The sequence below is a fragment of the Sapajus apella genome, unplaced genomic scaffold, assembly GCF_009761245.1.
Source record: "Sapajus apella isolate SASKATOON/1434 unplaced genomic scaffold, GSC_monkey_1.0 scaffold5, whole genome shotgun sequence".
Lineage (NCBI taxonomy): Eukaryota > Metazoa > Chordata > Mammalia > Primates > Cebidae > Sapajus > Sapajus apella.
In genome coordinates this window covers 43,017,064-43,025,892 of record NW_022436945.1, presented here as the reverse complement: position 1 = coordinate 43,025,892, position 8,829 = coordinate 43,017,064, and the positions used below count along the sequence as shown (strand labels likewise).

At 39.0% G+C, this 8,829-nt stretch overlaps 2 protein-coding genes and 1 non-coding gene across 4 annotated transcripts in view; 2 read left to right on the top strand and 1 right to left on the bottom strand.

The window, feature by feature from the left end:
• IGFBP7 (insulin like growth factor binding protein 7) overlaps positions 1 to 2,986 on the top strand; it is an 86,539-nt gene extending 83,553 nt beyond the window's left edge. The window contains exons 3-5 of the mRNA XM_032274317.1: positions 739 to 855; positions 1,509 to 1,635; positions 2,725 to 2,986. Of these exons, the coding sequence (XP_032130208.1) occupies positions 739 to 855; positions 1,509 to 1,635; positions 2,725 to 2,744 (264 nt within the window). The 3' untranslated portion in view covers positions 2,745 to 2,986. The remainder of the gene's footprint in view (positions 1 to 738; positions 856 to 1,508; positions 1,636 to 2,724) is intronic.
• POLR2B (RNA polymerase II subunit B) overlaps positions 2,904 to 8,829 on the bottom strand; it is a 55,179-nt gene continuing 49,253 nt past the window's right edge. For both annotated transcript variants that reach the window (XM_032274314.1, XM_032274315.1), the window contains 3 exons: positions 8,467 to 8,627; positions 3,667 to 3,862; positions 2,904 to 3,168 (listed from right to left, as the gene is read on the bottom strand). In XM_032274314.1, coding sequence (XP_032130205.1) covers positions 3,079 to 3,168; positions 3,667 to 3,862; positions 8,467 to 8,627 — 447 coding nt within the window. In that variant the 3' untranslated portion in view covers positions 2,904 to 3,078. The remainder of the gene's footprint in view (positions 3,169 to 3,666; positions 3,863 to 8,466; positions 8,628 to 8,829) is intronic.
• On the top strand, positions 5,523 to 5,631 carry LOC116548889. The gene has a single exon (XR_004267600.1). It is a non-coding gene; the product is annotated as a U6 spliceosomal RNA (small nuclear RNA).

Here is an 8,829-nt window from a genome sequence, read left to right as displayed (position 1 = left end):
TTTTTTTTTTTTTGAGAGGGAGTCTCAGTCTGTTGCCCAGGCTGGAGTGCAGTGGCACAATCTCAGCTCACTGTAACCTCCACCTCCCAGGTTCAAGCGATTCTCCCGCCTCAGCCTCCCGAGTAGCTGGGACTACAAGCACGCACCAACACACCTGGATAATTTTGTGATTTTAGTAGAGACGGGGTTTTCTCAAACTCCTTTGTTAGGTGTTTTTGATCTTAGGTCTTCAGTAAAGCATTTGATTAATTCTTAGCCCTAAGAACAAAGTAATGGTATTGGCTTTGGGCTCAGCCTACTATTTTCCATTTCCTGCTTTGCAGGAAGAGCCCCAATGTCCCAAGCATCAAACCTAGTACTGGGTGACAGTTCATCAGTTGAACATGGCATGACAGGCAAAAGGCCTGGCACTGAGAAGCAGAATTTCCAAGAGTATGAGTGAGTGATGACGGTGGTGGCCAGTAGCAGGAAATTATGACCGTGTATATTCCCCAGACATGCAGAAAAAATACATTAGTTTAAAACATGTAAGCTTAGCAGGAAACTGGCAGGAAGAAATTTAAAAGAGGATCTATATTTTACAAGTATTCAGGAAAGGGAAATAGTTGAGTAAATTGCTGGGTTTAATCTATTAGAAAGTCTGACGTACACCATATGCAATTGTAGGGATGTGACCACTTCCAAGTAGATGATCTGGTGTACAAAACTGAGTATTACTCTCTCCTTTTGTTTTTGCAGGTAAAAAGGGGTCACTATGGAGTTCAAAGGACAGAACTCCTGCCTGGTGACCGGGACAACCTGGCCATTCAGACCCGGGGTGGCCCAGAAAAGCATGAAGTAACTGGCTGGGTGCTGGTGAGTACCAGTACCAAGAGCTAGGACGAGTTTCATTTAGGATTAGACACAAGCACATCTGGCAGAGGTGCCTGCTCTTCCACATCTCTTTGGCATAGCCCTAGCATGCATCAACCAATATGGCAAAATTGCCTTTCACAGCTAAAATTACAGTTCCACAGAGCACGGCTCCTCTTCAGAGAAATTAAAGGAAAAGTGCTTTATTGCATGTTTTGAAAACAACCAATGAATTAACGAGAGCTAATTATTTTTTCCTAAGAGCACAAAGCAAAATCCTCACACACAGCTACGTGGCCCAAGCATTGTTTAACTGATTATCGATTAATACCTTACTTACTTGACCCTTGAAGCTCATGGAGAATACTTTGATCATATACCCTATCAAGGCTGCCTTCAAACCGCGTGCACCTATCCAGTTTTTAACCTATGCAATCAGAAGTTGTCCCTGACGTTTCCTCAGATGAATCCTCTCGGCATACCAAATATGGTAGCTATCGAAGTCTCCTAGCACAGGACCTGCACTACTTCGGGCAGTACCTTTGCTATGAATCCCCTGGTCATCTTAGGAAATTTATAAAATAATGACCTAATTGGAACCACTGAAAAAAGAGAAGACAACCACAGAGGAATACTAGATCCTTTTTCTTTCACAGGTATCTCCTCTAAGTAAGGAAGACGCTGGAGAATATGAGTGCCATGCATCCAATTCCCAAGGACAGGCTTCAGCATCAGCAAAAATTACAGTAGTTGATGCCTTACATGAAATACCAGTGAAAAAAGGTATGCAATAAATCTCACAGCCATTTAAAAATGACTAGTACATTTGCTTAGCAAGGAACAGAACCAAGTATGAAACTATCATAGTTATTAATGAAATTCTGTAGTCAGGAACCCCTAAGGGCATTAAGTATGCTATTAAAATGCAGAGTATGAGACTCCAAAAGATTATCTGGACGGGTGACTGAATGTCATTATTATGACTTACATGCTTTTACCTTATCTAACATGTAAGAGTCAAAACTCAAACTTGCTGGGAATGGCTTATGTTTCCCATAACTTTCTACCTATCTACTTGGCATTTTCCCTTTGCGTTGTGACTATTATATTAAATTCCCATTTACAAGAAAATGATTGTGGGCAATTCTTGTCCTTCACTTTTAGTTTTTAAAAGAAAGGAGAGTATATTGGCAAATACCCAATTCTGTTCTGCCTCCCCTTCCTTCACTTCCAAAAAGCTTCCTCTGAAGAAACCTTCCTAAGTGTCATAGCAATGCTACTTTACATTTATATAGTTCTATGAAACCGATGTCTGAATTGGCTTTCCCTTAGACAGAACAAAATTGACTGTCAGCATGTGTCAAACCATTCCACTGTGCAGATCACTCAGCTGTGATATGAAAAGAAATATTAAGTAAAGAAGTATTTGGTCAGATTCTCTTCAGCCATAATGTATAATGCCAGGCGATGAAACAGAGCAGTAGCTAAGGGTCAAGCCATGCGTTTGAGTCTTAGCTCTGCTACTAATTATTCCTCCACTTTACATTTTGAAGGAGATCTGGACTACAAAGGGAAGTCTTTAACCTCTCTGAATCTCAACTTGGTCATTTGTGAAATGTGCTCTTCCAGTTCTGTAGTAAGATGTACCTTTGATGCATCAACCAGTACGGCAAAATTGCCTTTCATAGCTAAAATCATGTAACTCAAGTTCCACAGAGCACTCTGGCATGTCATTTATACAATTACTCATATCTTCTTTTCCCCACATTTTAACGTCTTCATTTATTTGGAAACACTTAACTACCTGACAATTCGAAAGTCAGCCACATACCTAGATGTAACTAATTTTTATCTTTTTCTTTTTTTAAACAGGTGAAGGTGCCGAGCCATAAACCTCCAGAATATATTAGTCTGCATGGTTAAAAGTAGTCATGGGTAATTACAATACCTGTTCTTGCCTAATAAGTTTCTTTTACTCCAATCCACTAACACTTTAGTTATATATTCACTGGTTTTACATAGAGAGATACAAAATAAAGATCACACATCAAGACTATCTACAAAAATTTATTATATATTTACAAAAGAAAAGCATGCGTATCATTAAACAAATAAAATACTTTTTATCACAACACAGTACATATTTATTTGTCACTTTTTAAAAGCCACACAATAGAAACAAGACACCAAGATATTTTAAGTACCTTGTTGAGTCTTGTAAAATAGCTACACGCTCATCATTCGTGGTGCAATACTCATAGACATAAGTTCCTGAAACAATAGTTTGCATGCATAAGGCATTCGCACCAAAGAAATCTGAAAAGAAAAAACAAATAGTAATCAGCAGAACTGTATTGAAGTCACCCCACTTCTCTACCCCAGAAAGGCAAAGATCTGGTACTGCAGATAGTGAGTAAATGAGTGGAGCTGAGAACACGCATTTTGCTACCTCGGCTTACCATGGTTCTTTCTCCTAGTATGCTTTGGTATTTTACCCTTCCTGCCAGACACAATTTATATTCACCCACCTCAACTAAAAGGTTTTTAAAAACTCATTGTTTAAAATCCCTTGTACAAAGTCTTATTATTTCCAAAAGATGAATAGCTTAAAGAAATTACCACACTAAAACCTAAACTGGTTTTTAGAAACATCAAATTATTTTTTTCTTATTTAGAACTAGAAATCTTAGAGAGGCATGCTATCAAAATCGTGAAAATGCTGATCTGTTCTACCACACTAAATCTGCCTGGATAATCAGACCAACAATAGTTTCCTCTAAACAATTATCAACTGCCAGTAAAGTCTATGCCCACCTGGGTTTTATTGCGGCAGCCCCTGCATTCGTATGTATGGGTCCTGGTGTTGGCAATCGCCATTATTCCACAAAGGTTGCAAACATGAACCTGATATGGATCCGATGCCTCAAACAATCTTTCCCTTAAAAACTGGGCTGCTCCATGGGCAATCTGGCAATCTCGTTCCATTTCTCCAAAACGCAGACCACCATCACTGTTAAGAGAAAAAAAATATCACTTTATACTTATTTTTTATTATAAACACTGCCTTGAATAATGGCAAAGGTAAAGAATAATATTTGCAAAGAAGGAAAACTAGGCTCTAATTTTTATACCCTAAACCCTGGTAGAGGAGAAATCTACCAACTATTTGATGTGTATTAGAAGGTCCTCAAATGGGCTAAACAAAGTGGCTCACGCCTGTAATCCCAGCACTTTGGAAAGCGGAGCTGGGTGGATCTCTTGAGCCCAGGAGTTCAAGATCAGCCTGGGCAACATGGTGAGACCCCATCTCTATTTTTTAAAAAAATAAAAATAAAGAAGTTTCCCCAAATGCAGTAGACACAATAGATTCTTAATTTTCCTTATAAGATACAATGAAGCATAAAGCACAGAGTGGAGGCTCATCATGCTATCATTTAACTTTCTAACTCAAACCCTTGAAATCATAAATACATGTTGGCAGAAGTAACGGAAAGAACAGGTAAATAACAGGTTTCCCCAACGCAAGAAGTGAAATTCATTATTTGCCAGGCAAATAGATGGTGATGGCTTTCTTAACATACTTAATATCCTAAATATATAAAGTAATACCAATGGGTTTATAATGATATTCCACCAAAACAAATCATGGGTAAACTGTGGACCAATGATTTGGATCATTAAACAATGAACTCATTATTCTGAAAACCGGTAAAGAGAATCAAGCATTTATTCCTGCCCTTACTATAGGAACTATGTCACTAGGTAACCAAACAGTTGAGGAAACAAAGTTTTAGAAGTAGTCTGGCTAAAAACTGAAAAAGGAATGAGAAAAAATAGAATCGCATCAGTTTGTAATCCCTATTTAATTAAGGTCTTCAAGCAGTGATCATTAATAGCTGATAAAATCATAAAAAGAAAGGCAAGGAGATACTGGAAATGTAGAATACCACCTATGAAGTATTACTGCTGAAAAACTCAAACCCTAAATCTCAAGCTTCAAGATCTAACTATTAACAAAAAAAAAAAAAAAAAACAGCAATGCAGAGCACTTGAGATACAATCAGCACAATTCAGTCTGAAGCCCCAGACACAGTCCAGTGTCTTCAACAAACAAATTACAAAGGAAAAAAAGGTCGGAGGGCAACCAGTGAATTCAATAATGGACTTAAGAGATGTATCAATCAATCAATCACAAAGCATGGACCTTATTTGTATACTGATTAAAACCACAAACCTTTAAAAAACTTATGTGATAATCAGGGAAATGTAAACCTGGACATTTAATATTAAGGAGGTAAGGAGGTACTGTGGTTAGGTTTAATGTCCTCATTTTTTAGGGCAGAGGTTCTGAGTGTGGTCTATGGATCTCCAGAGGGTCAAGGCTGTTTTTAAAAGTAATACAACATGTATTTGCTTCTTTCACTGTATTTACATTTGCACTGATGGTGGAAATGTAAATAAAACTGCTGGCACCTTGGCAGAAATCAAGGTAGTAGAACCAAATGTTACAGCAGTCATATTCTCCATTCAAGTCAAGGGGAGAAAAGCCAGTTTTACTTAAAAATGTCCTTAATGAAGCAGTGAAAATAAATAGTTGTACAGTATTAACCTTGACCCTTGAGTATACATCTCTTTCATATCCTGTGACTTTTGAAAAATGAAAAGTCCTCGTGCTCGCTTCAGCAGCACATATACTAAAAATTGGAACGATTACAGAGAAGATTAGCATGGCCCCTGTGCAAGGATGACACGCAAACTCGTGAAGCGTTCCATATAAAAAAAAGAAAAATTAAAGTCCTCAATCAGGCATGATGGCTCACACCTATAATCCCAGCACTTTGGGAGGCCAAGTGAGAGGATGGACTGAACCCAGGAGTTCAAGACCAGCCTGAGCATCATAGTAAGACCTGGTCTCTGTATAAAAAATAAAATAAAATGGAACATTTCATGAGCAGTTCTGTATAGTGAAGATGACTGTCTTGAACAAAAGCACTTGCATGATTCTGAACTAGTCCCTTTTATCATGGAATATCTTTTTTACTTGAATAGCCAGCTGACACCAACTATCTTAACGCCCATCATGTTAATTCAAACTTAGAATTAAGTTGATATTGCTGTAGATATTTGACAAAGAAATGAACAAGAAGAAATGAAAGCAAACAAACAAAGTAAGTCTTTTACTCCAAGGAAAATAATTGTGAGTATTTGTTGAAAATGATGAAAATTTTGAGCTTCAAGCAAAAATCAGAGCTTTAGAAAACTTCTATGCACCACTATGGGCTTGATAGCTTCCTGATATATTTAAATGTTTTTCTAATGACATCAGTAGTGATTTTAACAAATGCAATTTTAATTATAATGAAATGTGTCAACATTTGAAAATCTACATAACTCAGCAAACCAATACTTTCCAAATGACCAATTAGGATGCTACAAAATATGCATGTGTAAAAGATACATGTGAAGTACAAGACAAACTAATGAACTTTAAGCATAAGAAATACAGAAGGTTCATTCACATGGTTTCAGTTTCTACATCGAAACCAACCTTTGAGAAACTACAACTTATTGTTTTGGTGTAGCATCAAAAAAAATATCCATAGGCCAAGTGCCTTGGCTCACGCCTGAATGAAATTATGTCAGCATTTTAGGAGGCCACGGCGCAGACGCGCGGATCGCTTGAGGTCAGGAGTTTGAAAACAGCTGGTAAACATGGTGAAACCCCATCTCTAATAAAAAATATAAAAAATTAGCTGGGCATGGTGGCATGTACCTGTAGTCCCAGCTACTTGAGGCTGAGGCAGGAGGATCACCTGAGGCTGCAGTGAACTGTGACTGTGCCACCACACTCCAGCCCAGGGAACAGGAGTGAACCTGTCTCCGAAAAAAAAGGGCCAGGCGCGGTGGCTCATGCCTGTAATCCCAGCACTTTGGGAGGCTGAGGTGGGTGGATCACTTGAGGTCAAGAGTTCGAGACCAGCCTGGGCAACATGGTGAAACTCTGTCTCTACAAAAAAATTAGCCAGGCATGGTGGTGCCCGCCTGTAATCCCAACTACTCAGAAGGCTGAGGCACAAGAATCCTTGAACTTGGGAGACAGAAGTTGCAGTGAGCCAAGATCGCACCATAGCACTCCAGCCTGGGTGACAGAGCAAGACTCTCAAAAAAAAAAAAAGAAAAAAAGAAAACAGAAAAGAAAAATCCACAATTACCTGAAAAATCAACATAGTCCTCTCTTTCCAACCACTTATCTGCATGAAATCTGAGTTTCCTCATATATTTAAATATTAAAAAAAAAAAAAAAAATACTACAATGGAATGAATGCAGAAGATGATGGAAGAATCCAGCTGTCTTCTAGCAAGCCATGTCATTAGAGAGATTCACAAAAATGTAAACCAATGTTGTTACTGTCACTGAATTTATCTGGAAAAATAGACATTTTTCATTAAACACGATTTTCAATTGAGATGAAGTCTCGCTCTGTCACCCAGGCTGGAGTGCAGTGGCATGATAACGGCTCATAACAACCTCTGTCGCCTGGGTTCAAGCAGTTCTCCCACCTCAGCCTCCTGAGTAGCTGAGATTACAGTTGTGAGGCACCACGCCCAGAAGAAACATTTTACTTACGTTAGCATGTAATAAGCTTGTTGGTGTTCGTAAAATAATGAATTTAAAATCTCAGCTTTAACTTCTAATATGATAATTATCAATAAACACAACTCACATAAAAGCATTTTGGGATCCTGGGATCAAGAGATTTGAGAACCATTCTTTTAAGATATACACTGAAACATTCATAGGAGAAATTATATGATGTCTGGGCTTTGCTTAAAAATAATCAAGAGGGCTAGGCACAGTGGTTCACGCCTGTAATTCCAATACTTTGAAAGGCTGAGGATGGAGGAGTGTGGCCAGGAGTTCGAGTCCAGCTTGGGCAACACAGTGAGACCCCCCTGTCTCTACAAAAATTTTTTTGTTTTGAGACAAAAAATCGTTCTATGGCCCAGGATGGACGGCAGTGGTGCAATCTCGGCTCACTGCAACCTCCGCCTCCCAGGTTCAAGCAATTCTCGTGCCTCAGCCTCCTGAGTAGTTAGGATTACAGGCATGTGCCACTACGCCTGGCTAATTTTTTGTACTTTTAGTAGAGACGGTGTTTCGCCATGTCGGCCAGGCTAGTCTCAGACTCCTGACCTCAGGTGATCCACCTGCCTCAGGCTCCCAAAGTGCTGGGATTACAGACATGAACCACTGTGCTTGGCCTCTACAAAAAAAATTTTTTTTTTTTAAAAGGTGTAGGGGCACATGCCTGTAGTACTAGTTACTTGGGAGGCTAAGGTGGGAGCATTGCTTGTGCCCAGTTCAAGGCTGCAGGGAGCGATGGTCATACCACTGCACTCCAGCCCAGGTGACAGTGAGACTCTTACCTTTAAAACATGATGATAAAATCAAAGGTTAGAGGGACAGAGATGAATGCAACAAGACTGGCCACAGTTGATAACTACTAAATGGGGTGACAGGCACATGGGCATTCATTATCCTACTATCTCCATTTTGGTGTGCTGACACTGTTCATAATAAAAGGTTAATAATGATGATGATACAGCTCTTACCGAGATCTACCCTCCATGGGCTGTCTATTGAGGATCTGAATAGGTCCCCTAGCACGAGAGTGAATCTTATCATCCACCATATGCTTCAAACGCTGGTAATAAGTGGGACCAATAAATATTTGTGATGTGATTTTTCGACCGGTGAACCCATTGTACAGGACCTGCAACAAACACAGATTTTGATGTACAGACCTAAAGATTAAACACCATCAAAGAAGATATGTGCATATATATATTGTGTAGCTTCATTTATATAAAAGTTGAAACAGACAGAACTAATCTATAATGTTAGCAATTAAGAGAGTAGTTAGCTTGGGGTGGGAATGGGAAGGTGGTGACTGAAAAAGGTTCTGGTAATTTTAT